General features: G+C 40.2%; 1 protein-coding gene across 2 annotated transcripts in view; it reads left to right on the top strand.

Annotated features, from left to right (window-relative positions):
• Positions 1 to 938: 938 nt before the first annotated feature.
• Positions 939 to 21,629, top strand: part of CASR (calcium sensing receptor) — a 40,838-nt gene continuing 20,147 nt past the window's right edge. For both annotated transcript variants that reach the window (XM_062594524.1, XM_062594516.1), the window contains exons 1-3: positions 939 to 1,123; positions 10,311 to 10,617; positions 14,180 to 15,061. In XM_062594524.1, the coding sequence (XP_062450508.1) occupies positions 939 to 1,123; positions 10,311 to 10,617; positions 14,180 to 15,061 (1,374 nt within the window). The remainder of the gene's footprint in view (positions 1,124 to 10,310; positions 10,618 to 14,179; positions 15,062 to 21,629) is intronic.

The raw sequence follows: 21,629 nt of genomic DNA, 5'->3' as shown, positions 1-21,629 counted from the left end.
ATAGAATAGTTAAGCCTGAAATGACAGGACCACTGAACCTTTTAAGCCTCCAAAATTTGTTATGGAGAAGTATCTTGATTTCAGATGCTTCCCTGGAAGTCATCTTCATTCGTGATATGAACAAAGTCTTTCTTGTGGCCTTTTTTCATTTTTAGCAAGGATAAGTTCAACCAAAAAGTAAAAAGCAGTCAATGAAAAGGAGGGGAGGGACTCACACCAAAAGTTTATTTTAGTTCTTTGCTTAAGAGAAAGATTTGTTTCTTAGTGTAGTTCGTGCTTCCTCATTTGCCACTTGCCTATTCCAGTCTCCTCCACAGTGTGTTCTGCTCACTGAAGCTTGATTGTAAGTTTTACAGGATCTCCTGAGACTAAAGTCATGCAGAGCCATAGGCAGTTTTAGTAACCCACCTCCCATGTGTGATAGAACTAGGCATCTGAAAGAATCCATGACATTTGTTTGAAAAAGGCTGAGGATAGTCACATGTGTTCAATAGAGGGAAGGTGTAGCTGAGATCACACTGCTGCCTGACTTGTTCTTTCAAAGTTAGGATATGCCCTGGGCAGGTTGTTGAGTGGGGGTGGCCTTGTGTGCATACAGAGAGGTTGATTTGACAAAGCAGAACTACTGTGGGTTCTGATGTGTAGCTGAGATCACTTTTCATATCTTTCTTTTGCAGTTCTCAGAGATGAGCTCTCCATAGTGCTTTGGTTATGAAGAACCAAGGACAACTGAATTGTTGGTTTGCAATGGAGAAGATAGAGAGAGAAATACCAGCACTGTGGCTCTCACCCTGTTGTTTAGCTCCCTGCAGACATGTGTCACAAATCTTCCCTGTGCTGTATTAGGGAAAGAAAAAGCTTACTTGACATTACTAGTTCCACTTGCTTTCTTACATCATCTTTTTGCATCCTATAACCTCCTGGTGAAAAGAGGAACAATGACTTTATATAGCTGCTGCTTGATTCTTTTGGTATTTGCCTGGAACACTGCTGCCTATGGACCAAACCAGCGGGCACAGAAAAAGGGAGACATTATTCTTGGAGGATTATTCCCCATTCATTTTGGAGTGGCTGCTAAAGACCAGGATCTAAAATCAAGACCAGAATCAGTGGAGTGTATAAGGTAAGCCATAAAAAAAAGAAAAAAGAAAAAGAAAAGAAAAAGGCTTGATGGAGGAGTCTCAAGCTTTTTCAACTAGTGGTGACAGGTTATACTAGTAAATAATGGTCTGTGATCTGATGCTTGTAGAGAATTGAGTTCTGCAAGGTAATGGGAAAGCATGATGTAAATAATAGAAAAAATAGGTGTATAAAGACAGAAGGTATATATGTTAAAGATTATGGTAAGTAATATTTGTTCAGTGAAAGATGGCAATCTATATATTCCCCAAAGCTGCCAAAACACAAATACACTGATCTATCTTGTCCTCCATGGTGGATGTTTGAATAGTACCCTAAAATAAACTTTCCTAAAAGAAGGAAGTAAATTAACAAGTAGTGTCTTTAAGTTCATTTGACTACAGTCAGTGCATAGAAAAATACCTTGGAAATCAGATATTAGGTTCTTTTCCAATTCTGCCTCTTATTCTAAGCACTTTGCAAACTGTTTAGTTGCCTAAACAAGTGAGGAAGTGAGAGCTGGACAGCTCATTGCTTTTGAAAAATCTTGCTAAACAAACAGCTCTCTCTTTAGGACCTTTATGAAGGTTTGAACTCCCTACTTAGACTTTCCTCACCCTTTTCACAGAATCACAGAATCGGTAAGGTTGGAAGGGACCTCTGGAGATCATCTAGTCCAACCTCCCTGCTCAAGCAGGGTCACCTAGAGCATGTTAGACAGGGTTGCATCCAGGCAGGTTTTGAATATCTCCAGAGAAGGAGACTCCACAACCTCTCTGAGCAACCTCTTTTCCTCTTCTTCGGTGTAAATAGTGCAGATAGATTTTGTCTACATGTTTGGCACTTAGGCTTGGAGGGAGAGGGGGTAATGCATATGAAAATAGCTTCTCTTTTTACTGAAATGTAGCCATTTTTATGATGAAACATGAGGGATTTTTAACCTTACAGTCCTACTCTGTAAAAGACACAATAATTTAGGAATGAGAGGTGTGACAGAAGTTGATTGCAATTGAAATGTCACATGGACAAAATATATGCAATTGGTGTGGAATGTTGTCATCACCATCCATTGGAAAGCATTTCACTGTCATGAGACCTCTTCTGGAATCATATAGGAAAGAATAATATGTCTAGAATTATTTTGACTTCTGGTCCTAGAGCAGAGATCTAGTTCAGTTTTGTTGGAGATGGTGATGAAGAACTGCTGACATTATTCCTACTGCACTTACAGATTCCAGGTGTGGTTTCTCACTGAGATATTGGACAGGACATGTCCATCTAGGTATTTTCTCTCTCTTGGAAGCAGTATTTTAAAAGTGGAAGGTGAAAAGCAATGGGTATTTTCAACTCTCATTGCCTTCTTCATTTGCTCCATGAGGTAGACAGGACACTGGCCGATATTTATAAACTGAAAGTAGCATTCATTTCTGTCAACGCTGTGTCAGACTCAGTAACTATTTTGACCGGGACACATTAGAATGGATCAGAAAAGAATGGAGCAGTCTGTTCCCTCAGGAGTACTGCTAATGCATGATTGCCTCAAAGCTTTGTTATAATGAGGTAGCACTGCCAACACTGGGAAAACCCTGAGCAACCAGACAGGCTGTCGTGTGAAGCTATTGGGAGCTCCTTGTGGGTGACATTGATCTGCAAAAAGACATCTTCCACCTTAAGTTTTCTGGAGTAGGATCTGTATTGTCCTCATCCTTGCACCAAGGGGTGGCAGATGGAAAGGACTTGACTGAACAGGTACTTGGGCCACTTTACCTGACTCCCTCAAAGAAATGGATGAATCATGAGTTGATAGCACTGTGCAAATATAGAGAGACTATTTAATAAAAGGGAGAAATCTAGCTGCAGAGCTAGTTGTAATTACAACAGGAACAAGGGGATGATTTGACCAGAGGTAGCTGGAAGCAGTTTCTTTGCATATGTATTCACCAGAAAATGTCAATTCCAGGAAAGATTCAATTCAGAAGAGGTTGGGTTAGAAAGACTTCTTGAATCTGGTCATCAGATTTTAATAATGAAGATAGTTTATCTATGGGACAGTTTATGAGCTGTGGTGAATTCCTTGTTATTGGAACATTTTAAATTGAGAGCAGGCATTTTTCTTGACAGAGATTCTCTATTTCAAGCAGGATGTAATTCAGAAAAGTTCTGTTGTCTGACTTACTCAGAGGTCTCATTAGACAAGGGTGATCCCTTTAGTTTTGAATTCTCTGGGCAGGTTTTGAATTCTCAGTAGTCAGCAGGTTAAGCATGCTGACTATAAGAGCCCGAAATGTTCACCAAGTCATAAGCTAAGACACTTTAGCCAGTGTTAATTGAGTTTCCTCATTTCTTGGCAGTTGTCTAGCCTGGAATTGTCTAATCATATTTTCTGCAAAAAAAAATATAGTTTCAGTTTCTTTCCAAAGAAGAGACCTTCCAATCTTGTAGTGTCAAAAACTTTTGTAGGATGAGAAATCCACTAAGGGAACATAAGAATAGCCATACCTGGTCAAGCCAAAAGTTCTCTAGCTTAATATCCTATTTCCAAGAGTCCAAAAGCAAATGCCTGGCTAACAGTAAAGCAGGGAAAGCATGTGGCAATACTTTCACAAAAGCTGCTAGTGCCTACCAGTTTGCAGCTCAGGGATTGCTAAATGAGGGATGACATCTTTAGTATTATTTATTCTGCAACAGATTTCTCCTCTATGAATTAATCTGATCCCTTGTTGAACCCTTGTAAGCTTTTGGCATCCACAGCCTTCAGCAGAACACAGTTCCCCTTTTGGTCACACACATCTTGTTTGCTTTGAACCCACTGTGACTAACTTCACTTGGAGCTTCTCTTGCTCCTATGAAAGCAAACAAGCCTTCACTGTTCATATTGTCCTTGCTGTTCGAGATGTGACCAGTCTCTGCTGTATCCCTTTCAGTTATTCCTTCCTCCTGCTTGATGAGTCCTAACCTACTTGCTTGGTCCTGGGGCAAAATCTGTTCTATACCTTGTTGCCCTACTCTGAGCTTTCTCCAGTGTTGCTGTATCTTTCTAAGGCTGTGGCTAATCAGTTGTGTATCTGCCCACTTCTTAGACGGCTGAGTACAGTTTTTAACTCTATATTAGAGTTGTCTTGTATCATACAGAAAAATTAGATCCAGGGTTGTTTGGGAGTATGTGAGCACCTCTCTCTTTCCTCATCCTCTCCTCCATTGGGCAGGAATAGCAACAAGTAATCAAATGGTATGAAAGGCTCCTGGATTTGAGCCCAAACAAAGACCTGTGGGTCCCACTGAAACTCTAGGGATGGAATGCCCTTGTCACTTCTGCAGCTCAGTGTCAAGTAATATAAGAAGTATGGCTTCCCTTTCTGTTGAGGACTGTTCAACTCAATGTTGTTGACTTCAGTGTGCTGTTAGGGCATTTTCTAGACATTTAGCTGTTGCCAGTTCCATCCCTATGCTTTTAAACAGGGCTTCTCAAAATGCAAAGGATAGTTGTCCCTCCGCTCTTTCAATTTGCACACTCTTTACATTCTTGTGGTACTTAATCTTTCTCCTCCATTCAGCATGCATACTGACCTAAATCTATTGTGTGTATCTCATACATGGTTATTGGAAAACTTTATACTCAGCAGGGAAAGGAAAAAAGAACATTAGCAATTTCTTTAGAGTTCTTTTTGTACTGGTTCTACTGGAAATGTGTCTTCACACTTTAAACACTGAATTGAAGAGTCCAAAGTGAAAACTTGGTCCTGATTTTGCCATCTCAAATGTAAGATAGGAATATAGAAAGTGACAGAAATTTTGTTTCCTATGTTTTAGAAATATTTATACAGTTTATTTCCTAAGCAACCAAGTGTCTTATATTTGATACAAACACATCTTCTGTGTTTGTATTCCTGAGGTACTGTGACAGCAACTTTCCGAATAACATTTGCTGTCACAAATCTGATATATATGATGGAGACAGAGACTAAGCACAGCACAATATCCATGACCCCCTTTTCTCTGCCAGCACCCGTAGAGGCTTATTCATAACTTAATTTCTCTGTCCTTTTTCAATTCCAGGTAGATTCATTATTTTAGTAGTAGTAGTAGTAGTAGTAGTAGTAGTAGTAGTAGTAGTATAGCACAGATGGGCAATACCCGTGGCTCTTTCTTACTCTAATGAATAATGTTTGCAATGAGAATGTATTCCTAGTGTGTTGAGATACAGTGTTGCCAATATAATGTCACTATATCATAATTTGTATGCATATTCCCTGAATTCTGCTTAGCAGTCCAGTCAAGATTCTACATTGTGGCACAGAGCTTTCAAATTATGTGGTAAAACATCATCTTCACATGACAGTGCACAGTTTCACAGAGCACAGCTCCAGGACATTTTAGCTCACCGAGTCAGTATGTCTATCTGAGAGATGAAAGAATTCTAATTCTACTCCTAAACTTTTGAGAATGATAAGCAGCTCTCTGTACCCTTCTGACTGAGGGAATCCTACAACTGACCCAAGTTCTCACCTTTGCATGTCTTAATAATAGCAGCGCTAGTAAGTGCTCGTAGTAATTATACATTATTAATGTATTGGAAATTTAGAGAAGACAAAGAAATTGGGATGTAAATACAGCCACAAGAGAAAGAAAAGAATACTGGTGTGATCTGGGATGTAAGCAGTCTTTGTCACCATTTTTGAGCTAAAGTATGTATCAGCCATAGGACAGTAAGTGAAAGATGTGTTTAGAGCTTTTACATTACCTTGTCCTTATTTTCCCTCAAATTCTATTGGTTTTAGTTTGGTGGCTTGCAAGTTTTGATAAATGAAGGTCAGTATGCAACACAAAGCTCTGAATTGTTCCTCTATGAAGACTAACAGATTCGCATTTCCCTGCTGGATGGTATGAGCTATTCAAAGCAGACCAAATAAACAAGCAAGCAAATAATATTTCAGAATTTCAGGTTTCTCTTCAGGGTTTCTTGCAGAATGAGTAGGCTCTGCAGCCCTTGGGGCTTTCTGACAGTCCCTCACACAGCTAGTGGCTTTGGCTGCATCTTTCAGATGGAAAAACTTAGAGAACCAGCCTGAGTAGGGTCAGGAGCAGCATGTTTCCTAACCCAGCCCATGCTGTAAGTGACAGTCTGGCCAAAGCTGTGCGGTGGTGATGTGGCGAGGGAGGCTGGAGGTGCTGGTGCTGGCCTCACAGGGAAAGGAAAAGGGACTGGGGGTGAAACAAGTTTCCAAACACACACACATCTCAGATTTCATAATCCCATGGGCCATGCAGCCCGTGTGTGGTTGTACTCAAGCATCAGCCCAGCAGTCTCATTGCTAGTGCCATTTTTCACAGGTCATGGAGCTCTGGGGACCTCAAACTGGATAAGTGACTTTATGTTCCTTAATTTATAAATCCTTACTTTATCCCATTTAATTGAGACATTTTAGCCTTCCTGAACATCCTCAGATGGACACAATTAGACCAACTGGAAAGAAACCTCTTTGAATCAGTGAGATCTTGTGAGTTTACTAGGCAGCAAACTGGGCTGCAAAGATCATCCATCCCCTGGGGATTGGACGATTCAGATGAGAACTTGTGGAAGAGTCATTTCTAATTTCTCATTCCCTATTTTTGCTCCTGCCTGGGACTAGAAAGAAGCTCAAGTGGAATGAATTGCATTTTCCAGGCCTGAGGGAGAGGTGGGAGAATGGATGTGATAGAGGGGAAGCAGTTAAAGAACAAGTGTGAATTGAAATTCCTACCTACACCTTTGGGCACTGATTTATTTACATTAAACTCTCATTTAGAGCTTACAGGACACTTTTCATAGCAGCACATCTTAGAAATTTTAAAATACAAGATCCTACCAATGAAGCTGTAAAAATAATCTGTCAGAAAATAACTTTTGGAAGCTGCTTTTTTCGCGTATTTTCAGTGACTATTTAAAGACACTGGACACTGGAAGTCTAACGACAAGTTTTCTTCCATTACTAAATCCTTTGGATGTTGCTGTTTCTTCATAGAAATTCCCAGTGAAACTTGTGCATGGCTGATAGAACATTACAGTCCCATCAGCGACAGCAGCAGCACGAGGTCAACATGCTGTCAGTTTCAAACACCAAGCCAAGAGAAATCTATCTGCAGCCCTTTGCTGGAGTCATACCCACACAAGTCCCACTCACAAGGTTCGAAGGAATTATTAATCTTCCCTCAATTAAACCAGCTTAGCAGAACTCCCTTTACCTGACTATGTCAGTGTTAACACTGATATGGTATCAGATATAACACTGCATCAGTTAATCAAAACAAGATCTGTTTGAACTTCTGTCAAGGATCACAATATTAGAGAAGGTAGAGCCAGGTGCATTTGTCTCTAACCCACCTGATTGTCTTCTGGTGAACTGCTGGTGCTGATACCAGCAGAGGTGTGATTGAGGAAAATTGCATATCCCTGGTCCATACTTGTTGAGCTGGAGGTAAATTGTCAAAAGCATTTCAAAGACATTTTGGAGTCTAGCTCCCAAACAACATCTTCTGCCCTCCTTTCCCTTCCAAAATAAAAACAATCCGAACTTCAGCAGGTAGACCAAATGCTGTAAATAAAAGTTCATGAATAACATACGCCATAAAGGAAAATAAAAGCAGTTATGTATCATAGGCCTTACCCTGCACCTGCTGAATTAAGTGGCAAACGCAGTTCTTTGAAAGCAAGGGGAAGATAGTCCAGTTTGACTGATTCTGAAGATACCACATGAAATCTTGCTGAATTTTTAAAATCTAAATTAAACTGCTGTCAAACAGCCATAAAACGCAATCTAACTTCTGTGTCATATGCCATATGTGTAATTTAATGTGAGCTGGCGTAATTCTTTGTTTATATAGACTGGAATGTATGAGGCTTTTCACAGTTGAATAATGGTACCTTTGAACCTCCTAGCTTTTCAGCAATCTCCCCTTGAAATATATAAAATCTGTTAATGTTTTTCTCCTTTACACTGGGAGCCTGAACATAGCTCCTTGCTTCAAATTCTGTTTTCATTTTAACTCAAAATATCTGTGAATACATTTAGCTTTAAAAAGAATTATCAGAAAACCCTTCCTTGTTGCCCTTCTGATCTTCCTGGAGTGCATTACTGACCGTGTGAGGCAGCCTAGTTGACCCAATACATTTTTTTTTCTGTACAGAACATTCACTGCCTCATTCCCTCTAAGACTTGCATTTTTATTTCAGAGCTCTTCCATTGCATCTCACTCCTCAATGGTTTGGAACTAAAAAAAAAAATATATGTTAATGACCAAATTACTTCTCAATGTAATGCACAATCTCATATTCTAGAGGATATCCATGTTCTAGAGAGTGACCTTAAAGAGACTCGCTGTCCGTTTGGTCATAAATTATAAATAAGGTTTTATATTGGCCCAAACTTGTGACTTAAAGCTGCTGAAGAGCTTTGTAACAAAACCATGTTGTCTGTTCTTTGAGGTGCAACCTCAGAGCAGAACCTCTTTTGGAAGCTGGCCAAAGATCTCTGGAAGAGGTGAACTGAAGTTGAATAAATGATGCTTTTAACAGTTAAAGGTAAACCTTACATGTGATACTTTTAGAACTTCTGATCCCTGATAAGCCAGATAAAATTCCTAGAATGGAAGTAATGTGGTTATGTTCATTCAATGTTGAATAAGACAGATGTAGCTAATATCAATTTTGGAAACAGTTCATTTTATCGAGTAATTAAAAAATGTTTGGGTCATATATCTCAGAGATTGAAAGTTCATGACTGAATATAGCTTATCTTAAAAAACCTTCACCTTGTTAATTGAAATGTGTCTCAAAACATTTCAAAATGGCACTCATCTGAAACTTAAAATTTACCATTTTATAATGAATCTATTCTTAGATTACCTGCTGTTCCACAGTTCTGGGTCCCATCAGTTTTTCCAACAAATCTTGAGCATAACAGCTTTGGCAGCTTCCTGTTTTCATGGCTCAACTCAAAACTCTGCAGACTCACTGCTCTCCTGACAAGTAATGCATCATAAGGAAGGGCAGTGAAAGATTCTGCTATTCCGGCTGAATTATCCCAGAACGTGGCAGCTTCACAGGCGCACAGCTTGTTGCTTTTGCAGCTTTACAGGAGAAAACACAGTAAGTAAAACTTAGGAATGCCACATGGCAAAGCTACTTTCTGCTGCTTTCCATAAAAAAACTTCTCTCTCCCTTGGATTAATAGTCACTCACCTCTATATCAGCTTCTTTGATCACCTCAACAACTTTGATCAACAGTTCTTTTAGAGTATGTGATGCTCTAAACACAGATCCCCAGGTGCTGTAGCCCATTCCTGACACTGCTCCCTAACCCTGGGTTAGCTCTAGCCACAGCTTCTGAGCTCTTGTCTAAAACAAATGAATGACAGCACTATAATAAAGAGTGGAGTTATTATTTGATGAAAACACTGAAGTACCAAAGTATCCAGTTAACAAGTTATACTAGGATTTGACTTTACAGTATTTATCTATTCTGTGGAATAACCAGGTTGACTGTGCCCTTTTCCCCAGTATGAGATATGTGAGGTGTTACAGATGCTCAAATTTTCCTGAACGGGGCTAGCAGCCACCTGCATATCCAGAGGCAGCCAGTGCGGAGTGTCTCAACTCACATCACCTGCCTAACGCTTCTAGCAATCTACACATGCATATCCCTGAACCAAGTCCATGACAGCATCCAGATGAGCACAGGGCTTAGCAGACACTGCCATCTGCATTCAGAAACATGTCAGAGGAGCATAGATGGAAATCCGGTAGGGATAGTTTTGTGTTAAAGCCTTTGCTCAGAAAGATTCAGATTTAACGTCCTGACTAGAAGGGACAGGCCAAAACCACCTCTCCAGGTGTGATCTCTCTCAACTTTCCCAGACTTTAGGGGACTTGCTTAGAAAAATTCACCTCATTCCCACAACCACTGAACTGAGCTCCCAAACCTGAAGAGTTGAAAACCAGAACAAAACCCTGCAGCATATGCATGACTCTTCTGTAACCACTGAAGAAAAAAGAAACCTTTCTGAATTCACTAGGATACAAGACTGATCTGAGTAATATAAGTTGACTTTGCCTTTTGTATCTGGAATCTTTTGTTTTCTCTTTGTCACAGTTCTGGTCTCCTCTCCTCTGCTTGGCATCTTCTCACTCCCTATTATTTGTTTCTCACGTCCAGGTATAATTTCCGAGGCTTCCGCTGGCTACAGGCTATGATCTTTGCCATAGAAGAAATAAACAGCAGTCCAACTCTCCTTCCCAACATGACCTTGGGATACAGGATATTTGACACTTGCAATACAGTCTCTAAAGCCCTAGAGGCGACCCTGAGTTTTGTGGCCCAGAACAAGATAGACTCCTTGAACCTGGATGAGTTCTGCAACTGCTCTGAGCATATCCCTTCCACCATAGCAGTCGTGGGTGCAACTGGCTCCGGGATCTCTACTGCTGTGGCCAATCTGCTCGGACTCTTCTACATACCTCAGGTATGCATTTGCTTGTCTTGTTTAGCTTACAAAGAGGCTTGCCTCTCTGCTCTGCAGCACTAGCCAGGCATGCAGTACAGGGGAGAATATTGCTCTTCGGAGGGGATCTTTAAGTACATTTACAGACCTGTGATAGGGAGATGGGCTGCTGCCTTACATGATCCATCTCTGTTTCAAACAAAAGGAAGTTTAGATATGCAGAGGCCCTAACTATACTAATGGATTTAGGTGCAACACAGCAATGTGGAGCACTGCCTTTTAAAGTGAAATGACAGTTTACATGACAGAATACAGTTTATTTCCCTCTAGACTTAGTGAGTCAAATCAAACTGAATACTTGCTGGTGGGAAATACAAGACTTAAGTCTCACATTCGCCAGATATGTATTTGGCAAATGCAGTGGCAGTTCCAAGTTCTCTATACTCTCTGCCAATGTGTCCTGTCTGCGCAACAGAAGGGCTTGAGGGGAGTTCAGCCTCCAGGACTTGTTTAGTCTTTGCGACTTAAAATAGACTCTCAAGGAGACTCTCAAGGAGAGGAACAATAAAAATTGTGCGTATGTGTGGGGAGGTGGGAGCTGGGGTGGTTCTTACGGTATAAATATCTGTCTTGCTAGAAATTTTTAATCCCCAAACACAAAGGTTACCAGGCAGCCAAGTAGCAACATCCAGCCAACAACAATCTAGTCTAGGGGGAAGGTAATCTCTGGAGTGGTTTAGTTTGGATATGCTGGTAATTTAGGTAAGTCATTGGCCGTTATCAGTAATGACAGGTTAGTGCTGATGTGCCTTCACTGTGGGTTACTGTTTAGTCATGCCTCCCTCCCACAGAGCTCAGTACAGCAGAGCTCAGCCTTTGCCAGCCACTCTTACACCCTTCAGTATCTTTGATTTATTCAAGTAGGTGATCTGTGAAGTTATCGCTTCTGCTGATCAGGTGCTTCAAGCTGACTTGCCTTCCTTTTGCCCTGGGGCCTCCAAAATAATGTTTATGAGAGAACGTGGATATGCCTCTCCCTGTCCTGTTGTTATTTGTGTGGCAGGGCATTTGTGCCAGCTCCTGTGTCTCAATATCCTTCTTGCTGCCTGCTGACTCCACTGAGGCTGGTGCAGACATCCACAGTCCCATCCTTTCATTTGATAGACTTGCTCTGCTGAGGCCCTAAACTGAGTATGAGGCTGGCACTTTACAGCTTAATGTTACTGCTCTTGCCTTCAGGTTTACATATTGGGAAAGTGCTTGGCCTTATCCACTTACACATTGTCTCATATAGTCTAATATTTCCAGTTCCTCTTCTAAAATGAATACAATTGCCAGAGCTTATAAGAGGCCTTGTGACGATATTCTATCACACTGTCTATCCTGAGAGTATATGTCTTTATTTCAACTACAGCTCCAGTTCCATAAATGAAGAGGGAATGATTCTTGCCTGATAAGGAATAATATTTCTCATCTATTTAATGCAATCTGACTCTCTTGCTCATATAAGAAATCTGAAGAGGTGAACATTCAGTCTCAGTTCAAGGGAAGAATGGCTTGAGCTGTGACAAATATATACTATCTAAGCATTGCCCATGGTAGCTTTGGAAGGTGGAGATGTAATAAGCCCTGTGATGGCATTTTAAGGCATCCTGTTAGTCTGCACATCACACTATCAGGTGAACAGGGGCTGCTCAGAAAGGCTGGCGAGTTGAATGGAAAATAGTAGACTGTTGCAGCTCTCAAAATTTTCCTTTGAAAAGGGAGTGATGTTTATGTTACAAGGAATTTTTTTTTATTTGGTGGCTACAGAAACAGATAAATGTCAGGAGGTTCAGTTCTCAACATGGAACAAATTTTTAGCCAGATGGTTAAAGTTTGACAGCTGAGAGCAGGCTTTTAAAATGGCAGTTGTTGGGTAGCATTAGAATATGCATTATCTCTTGCTTATAGCAAGGCCATTAGCAAAAATCCATGCTTAATAGACCCTACATTTCAGTATAAGTTGGAGATATATTTTATAATTAATGTAAGGCTCATTTCTCATTTCATTGACATAGAAAATGAAAACGTTATGACTTCTGTTCTATTTCTATTTTTCAATATCTTATCTCAGTGTATCATATAAAATTCCAAGTAGTTAAGAAGGAGGAAAATCATTAAAAATAGGCTTTTGCACCATTAAAAAGTATGCTAGGACAGCTTCTGAAGCTCCAAAAGGAATGGATACTGCTAAGATCAAAATGGGGAAGCTGCTGTAACCTGCACTAAAGTGACGCTCCCTTGGTGTATGCAGGCCTGGCTCTTGTATGCCTAAGATACACAAAAAGGAAATTTGGGTGTCAGGTCCCTTATACCATGTGCAGGAGTGTAGGTGGTAGGGGATGAGGGCAGCACTGGCCAGGAGCCTGTCTAGGGGAGGCTGTAGCTGTGCGAAGGAGAGACTTGCTCCTGTGGTACTTGGAACTGCATTAGAAGAGCTCCTTTTTTCATCCCTCTAGCAGAAAAGCTCAAGTCTTAAGCGTTAAATTGCAGAGTTTAAGGAAGAGATAACGTTTTGTGTAGATTTGCACTCTGTGCAAAATGAACTGCTTAGAAATCTTTTCAAAGTGAGAGAGAAAGTTCAAAGACTTCAGATACCAGTCTCAAAAGGCAAAGATACCTGAGTTTTAGAACTTCTTCAGATCTCAAGTATTCTGTTATGGATTTTACTGTTTTCTTCTTACTTCTGGAATATCCTGAGAGCATATGGCACTTGTTCTGATTAGGAAAAATAATACATTTCTTGGTAGCTTTAGAAAAGGAGAAAAAAAACACTTTAACTGTAAGAGAGTAGTTCATGGCATGTGGAATGCCTACTGACTTCTTTGCTGATTCTGGTCAGGAATCAGGAAATAGTGCTAAGGTAATACTGTCCACTATTACCTTAACACTTCCCAGGGTCAAGGCCACTGATGTAGATCACATTCCTCTTACTGAGGCCAGCAGGGGTATAGCATATGGTTCCTGATGGATCTTGCTTAAGGATGGGGAGGGAGATGACAGGCAAGAAGAGACAGATAATACTCTCCACAGTAGTCCTGGACGGACAGTTCAAGGCTTCTGTCTTGTGTCCAGCTCAGGACAGAAGTTTGCATTTTTCCTGAATTATATGCACAATCTTAATTTATCTGAAAGATATGTTCTTGTTTCTGGATTTGACAGGAAGCACAGAGATTCACATGCTTAGGTAACCTGTGACACACCTCTTTGCCAATCCTCCAAGTTATTATCTGTGTCACTTCCTCATATCCTTGACTGAAGAGGTGCACATGTGCTTGCTCCAGCCTCTCGGGTCTGAGCAGCTGCTCAGTTATCTGCACCTCTGTAAGATATTCACAGCTACGAGAACATACAGACTCTCAGAGTAGATCACATGTAATCAAAGGCTAACAGGATGCTGCTGACAGAGTGTGGTGCCCAGCTCTCCCTTCACCATATCTGCGGTTACACAGGTTGACAGTGATGCTAGATAGATGTAGGCAATTTATTCCCAATCAGTCCACTTCATGGTCTGTGTTGCTTTTACCCTGTGCACTCACAGGTCAGCTATGCCTCATCTAGTCGTCTTTTGAGCAACAAGAACCAGTTCAAATCCTTCCTCCGCACAATCCCAAATGACGAGCATCAGGCCACTGCAATGGCAGACATCATTGAGTACTTTCGCTGGAACTGGGTGGGAACGATTGCAGCTGATGATGACTACGGCCGGCCAGGGATTGAAAAGTTTCGTGAGGAGGCAGAGGAGAGAGACATCTGCATTGATTTCAGTGAGCTCATCTCGCAGTACTCGGATGAAGAGGAGATCCAGCAGGTAGTGGAGGTCATCCAGAACTCCACTGCAAGAGTGATTGTTGTCTTCTCCAGTGGCCCAGACTTGGAACCCCTCATCAAAGAGATAGTCAGGCGAAACATCACTGGCAAGATCTGGCTAGCGAGCGAGGCTTGGGCCAGTTCATCCCTGATAGCCATGCCAGAATTCTTCCATGTCATCGGTAGCACCATTGGGTTTGCACTGAAGGCCGGACAGATCCCCGGCTTTCGTGAGTTTCTGCAGAAGGTGCATCCCAAGAAGTCTACCAACAATGGATTTGCCAAGGAGTTTTGGGAGGAGACATTTAACTGCTATCTCCCCGATGGGTCTAAAAATTCCCCAGCCTCAGCTTCCTTCCACAAGGGCCATGAAGAAAGCCTGGGAGCTGGAAACGGTACAGCTGCCTTCCGTCCTCCATGCACAGGGGATGAGAATATCACCAGTGTGGAGACCCCATACATGGACTACACGCACTTGCGGATATCCTATAATGTGTACTTGGCAGTATACTCTATTGCCCATGCGTTGCAGGATATATACACCTGTACCCCTGGGAAAGGACTCTTCACAAATGGATCATGTGCAGATATTAAGAAGGTCGAAGCATGGCAGGTAAGTCTTTCATTAGTATTATGGTGTGTCTGTGCAATATGTCTATAGAGAAATGGCAAGCTCTCCAGGAGCTCTTCTGGGAAAGGAGCGCCTTTGGTACTCTTGGGTCTCAGACACACAGTCAAGCTCCTGTGACTTAGCTGCATGTGAGCTAGGTGCACGCTCCAATGTGCAGTGAATGTAAGGTAATATGTGTTAGGTTTGCCTGTGGTGAAAGGGGTTTAAACTATGTTAAATTTCCTTGTATTTGCTACAGAGCAAAAGTGCGCACACAGACAATTACCTCAGCCTGGCTGACGCATGGTAACTTGATCATGTATTGAGCCTTTTCATAAACAAGAGGGCCTGGAGAGAGCACATAAACAAGGAAAACAGTTTTTAGAGTTCATTTTCTTTGGCAATGTCTACAGATTTTGCAGTCCCACACCAATTTTCCTTACAGGCCATATTCTTTTCCACAGTTTTAAGCTTATATAGGGTTTTGAACTAAAGCAGGTTGAATAATGAAGAAAAATAATTTGTGATTCCTCGGCAAATAATGATACTTGTGAACTTGTAAAACAGTAGTAATGACTCAGTCACATTTACCAATTCAGTAGATGTATTCTGCTCACTACCATATGGATAGTATTCCTGGCATTCTGTTTTCTGATTCTTTAGGTGTACTCTATAACCCATAATTTTGTTGTACTGCTAATAAATAATTTTTTTGCCAAATATGTATCAAATTATATTTTCTCAGCTCTGTCCATCAGTGAAAACTTGGCTCCAAACACACCTGAAATCAGAACAACACTCTTGAAAATAATGAGGATCACATCACTATCTGAATATGTAATGTCCTCTATTCTGGCTAGTCAAACCAAAATAAAGGCTATCTATGTCACAAAATTTATGAATGTTAGGTCAACACTCATATGTGGGAACTGCAGTTTGGTTCTCGTCTAGTCTCAGTCAATGAATAAACATCAATGAGTTCAAACTAAGAGGTTTCATCTTTGCGTTTATGGGAAACGTGTATCCTTTATCTCTAGGTACCTCATTCAAGATCACTGAAATCACTTTACTCTGAGTTGATGGGTGCAGAATTTGACTCTGGTTTAGAGGAATTCTGCAACTGCTTTCTCTCTCTGAGGTTTCTGTTTTTCAATCCTATTCTGCTTTTGAGGAGTATACTGGCAGAAGTGGAAAAGTCATAGACAGCTTTAGCTTTGACTGTGTCAATAAAATTGTTCCAGAGTAAATATATTTTTGATTCATTCCCTCATGCCTTGTCGACTTGGAAAGTAAAAAGAGCAGGATATTCATACCATAGCACAGTAAAAAAGCACGGTATTTTTTGAGGATTCTGTAATAGGGAAGAAGGTCCTTTTATTTCTGTGCTGCTTGCCTGGTGCTGAAGGATGACTATATCAAAATCTTAAGAACATTGATCCAGGTGTTTAGGTATGCATACTTGCCCTAAAGTAGGGTAGTGACATCAAGAAAGAGTATGTAGGGGATAACATGAGTGCATAGGAACAGTGGGTGTTATAAAGGTAGCAGGGTATACTTGAAATGACCACTATTATGTGGTGGTGGCGGCGATCAAGCTTATTTGATATTTGTGCAGTTTTTCACTTCATTTCAAAATCACACACATGAATAACAGGTAAATGTCAGATTTGTGTGCACATCTACTTCAAATCAGGCATTGCACCTCATTACCCTCAGGCAGCTTTCATCAGCCGCTAGGGTAATGAGTTCATCTTGCAAACATGCATCCTCTAGCTTCTCTAGAGAGTGGTTTTCTGAACAACCAGAATCTAAGTTTAAAGAAAATCTTTCTATTCAAATCAGACTCATTGCCAGTGGTACTTCTGCCAGTGGTCAGCACCTGCTCCTGTTTAACAAAGTCATTTCAAGGCTTTCTTATTATAAAGTGATCTGAGAGCATGAGGAAGGTTTTAGGAAGCCTCTACACTGGAGGGTGAAGGCAGCAGCTGCTAACAGTGTCTGAAATCAAGAACCAGGTGGTGTGTTGGACAGATAAGGCATTCCCTATGAACTCATGGCTCCATTAGCCTAAACTCCTGTCCAGGGCAGCCTGTGCCACTGAGATCGGTAGCTTGTGAGGGTAAATGATGTATTCTACAATTTAATTATGTATCATTTAATTTTGTTGCCTTTCAATGGCATTAGCCCATTAACTCTTATGAGTAGTTATTTATTCATTGTCTGATAGCTGTTATTATTTTTTACTCAGAATATAAACCTTTTGGGGAGAATTATTTTGTATAATTTGTTGGGGGGTGTATTTACAGGTTTGTTTATACAAATCACAGTGATCATTTCATCTGACCTGGATAGTACGAAGCCTAGCATAGAATTACTGTGAGTTTGTTAAATTGGGTGCAATACAGCTATTATGAATTTACCATCTACAGTTTGAGAAAGCTCTGTGTTTCACCATAGGGCGGGTAGGATTTTTACATGCCTCCTAAGCTAAAATGTCAGATAGTCTTTCTTCTCTAATTATTTTTAGCTACTTGTTTAAGTAAGATGTCTGTGCTGTACATATTCTGAAGAATGTATATGCTAGCTGCAGTAATGTTTTATGAAATTACCCTACTGCAAGGCAGAAGATAGTCCAGGTGCACACTGAGCTGTGCAGGATGTCTGTAAAGGCCAGATAGTATTCTCTACATGTGTCATTAGGTATGTTGAATCCTGCACAGCATTCATCAAGATCAGATGAAATACTTCTTTCTGTAGTATTTCGTTCTGGTAAAGAGGTGCAAGGCAATTCAAACCAAAATGTATAAGCAATTTCCATCGTATTTGGAAAAGGCACTAAACACTAAGCATTAAAGTGCAAGGCTACAAATGGTACAACAGAAAGAGTCCTTATAAAGAGCTCCATCACTTCTAATTACCAGATACTCTTTCTCTTTCCTTAGTCAGCTGTGATTTTCTCAGGAGATTGTACTGAGTGGAGCTAATGCTGTGTGTTGCTCTTGTTCATGGATTGGCTTCCCCCAAGTGCAGGCTGTCCCATAAGCTGTAGAATTGAGCAGAGGAACAATATGGCAAGAGGTGGAACGTGGCTCTGGACTCCTGAACAGATGTTTCTTTGAGAAATCATAGTGCATAGATCTTCAAACATGTCTTGTTAGAATTCCCTACCCCTTTATCTCTCTCAGAAACAGCTCAAATAGTATGCTGCTGTAGCATTGTTTTCTTAACATCTTCATTGATAAGATTTCCCATGTCTTCTTTCCCTTGGCCTTCAAGTTCCTTGATTTTCTTGGTCTCGATTCACACAGCTATTCCCACCACTGCTTTTAACAGCAAGCTCTCCATCCATCTGCTCTTTTTTAAATTCTTCTCTGAGCAAAGATTTATAACCCTTTGGGGCATTAACAGGAGCCTCCATGATGCTTCTCTCTCCTCTCACACACTTAAAAAAGAAAAAGAAAAAAAAACACAGAAGGAAAACAAGCAAGGGATCCTAGTCAGTCCTTCAAAGAAGATATTTATTACTTCATATTCTTTCTGTGTGAGAACAGGAAAACACTTTTTACCTTAGACATAGCCCACTCTGCATTTGAGACCATTCATTTGTCTTCTTGCTGATTGCCAACAAGCAGCTTATGAGCCTCTCCTTCTGTCTCACAGTAAAAGCACTGCAATTAAAGGGAGAAGATTGTTTCCTGTGTATATGAGGAGGCAAAGATGTGCCATCAGAAGGTTGTGGTGTAAAATATCCTTAGTTTAGACTCCCAAGTGATCTTCAATCTTGGTTATGCTGCAGGCTGCAAACCTTAGGCAGTTCTCTTCTAGGTACCAAGGCAAAACATGCTATGCATGCTAAAATATTCATTGTCCAAATGATTAGCAAGTTAAGGAGGCAGTCGTGTAAATTCTTCTATGCCTATAAATCTGATTGACTGTAGACTTAGTAAAAAATTACTGTATGCTCTTCCACAAGGAAAAAAAAATAAAAATAAAGCACAAATCGGCGGCACCTAGCAACAGCTAAAGTCTTTTATTACAGGGGTGTGCACCATCCAGCCAACAGTTCCTTCCTCTGTGCTGGTGATACCCACTATGAAGAAGTAAATATTCTGAAAATGGATTGGGGCCTTCTCCAGCTTTGCATTTAGGTATGTCTGTATGGCTGGAAATGGATTCTGCAAGGCTTTCAAGAAGTGAACAATTCCTTAGGTAACATGTATCTCCTCAGACCTTTGAGCCTGAGGGCTTATCTAATCAGTTTTGTATCAGTTGAACTATATAGGCTGTCTGGACAATTAAAATAGTGTATTGAATACAGCTGCTTTGTGATATGGAAAATGAAGCAATAGAGAACAGGTATTAACTGAGACTTGTATGAGACTCAGTCATTCAGGAAGAACTGCCATGATATACAATCAGCTGCTGAATATCAAGTAATTGCAAAACCTCACCAAATCTGCATTACAAATAAACTGGAGATATATTTGTTATGAACAAAAAGCAAGCCATTTCATCAGTGTGCTTTTGTGGGGGAAATGGCTGGTTAGGGCAAACAGTAATTAATTTGAGACTAAAATGAGAGGTAGGCAATTTGTGCCACACACAAATTTTGGGGTAAGTACAGCAAATGCAGCTATTTCCTCGCAAGAGCAAAACCAGATGTTTTCTGATTCATCAGTCTAGAAATAATGATTTGTTGTCAGCTGAGAACAGTTTTTGTGTTGCTCTTCAATTAAGCAGACAATTAGTAGAGTATTATTTGGCTGCATCTCCTACCAAAAGAGGAAACGCTTAACTGGACTTGGTAGAGAGTGAGTCAAGCCTGTAACATCACCAGTAGAAAATGCACATGGGAAAATATTGCCCCCTACACCGTGGAAAAGACATTTGAATCAAATTCTGATTATGCAAGATATTCTATGAGAATTATGCTACTTGAAAACATTGAGCTTGTAGGGTAACAATAGGCTCTACTATTAGTTTTAATAAATGGACAATTCAATATATACTATTCAATATTAAATTTAGACAAATTAATAAAAATAAGCCTACTCTAGGCCTTTAGATACTTTGACATAACAATCATTGTGCAGTATAATGATATCCTAAAAGCAATAAAACATCATTCACCCAGTCAGGATTTCTGCTAATAGATTCTTCACCATTAGTAAGCACAGTTCCCTGGGCCATTATACTCGATGGATTTCTTCAAATTGTATTTGTTAAAAATGCAAAACAAAGCAACTGTGACATAAAGTTTAGCCTAGGTGGCCGTGATGGTTCTTTCATCTCATGCCTCTAGGTAAAGATGGGAGTAAACATAATACAGTACAAAATAGAGTGTGATAGCACTGACAACATGCTCTCCCTGTGTCCATATGGCTGCCTTCTTTTGTCCAGAGACCATCTCTCTCCACAAAACCTTAACAATAACCTCAAAAATGTTAAAAAGGCTCACTTTCCAAGTGATCGTGCAGTTTAATCTCCTTTGTGTAACAAACCATGTAGATTTACACCACATTCAGAAAAGTAACCTTGATCCATCTAATAGATGCTTTATGTTAGATGTAAAGCCTAGTTACTTCGCTTCCAATGGGATGTGTCTGCTGATCAAACTTGAATTTAACAAGATTTGTTTTCCCCAAAGACATACGGACTAGTAGACTTTTTTCTTTATTAATATGGTCCATGGTTAGCCATACTTCCTGTCACAGGTTGTGTCTAATGTGAACTTACTTGTCTTTAAGTTCCATTGGTCGTTATCTGTCCTTGCTCTATTAGATTTAGAAGTCTAGATTAAGTATTCATCATTTTTCTTAAGAAAGTATTTATACATATTGGTCAAATTATTTCTGGGTCTTATCTTGATAATTTCAAAACAGTGGTTTTAATCATAAGGTATATTTTTTTGCTTTATTTCTGCATCTTGTCTGTCTACTCATCCTTCTTTTTGGCATATATTCAATATTGCTTTGACAGCCTCAGCACAGCCAGACATTGAAAAAAAATCCCTCCTTTACATATACTTATTACTATCCTGTTTATATATGCACAAGTTACATTAGCCTTTCTTGCCACAACATGTAATGGAAAGATCATATTATGTTTTCAGCAATACTTTGCAGGATGTGGTACTCATTCTGTAGCTGTGGATGGAGTTTCCTATTCCTTGATAAATAACTTTGAATTTCACTATGTTAAACACAGATGTGAGAGAGAACCTGGGGGAATGCTTTGTCTTTCTTATTATTTACCATTACATTAATCTATGCTTTTTCTGCAGATTTTCCCAGCAGCACTTTATTTTTGCTGCCAGAGTATTGATGAACATATTAGATAATGCTGAGTTGTTTCCCGAGACTGGAGGAATTCCTTATTAACTACTCATAACTGATTATTTGTCTCTGTCGATATCTGCTTTTGGACATCTGACAGGCAATTCTTGATCCATCTAAAGCTTTGCATTAGATGTAAAGCTTAGGTATTTCACTTCTAAAGGGATTTGCTTGGCAACCAAACTCATGTTTAACAAAGATCTATATTCCTCAAAGCCACACTGTCCATAATTATG

The sequence above is a fragment of the Rhea pennata genome, chromosome 1, assembly GCF_028389875.1.
Source record: "Rhea pennata isolate bPtePen1 chromosome 1, bPtePen1.pri, whole genome shotgun sequence".
Classification (NCBI taxonomy): Eukaryota; Metazoa; Chordata; class Aves; order Rheiformes; family Rheidae; genus Rhea; species Rhea pennata.
This window is presented reverse-complemented; position numbering and strand designations above follow the sequence as displayed.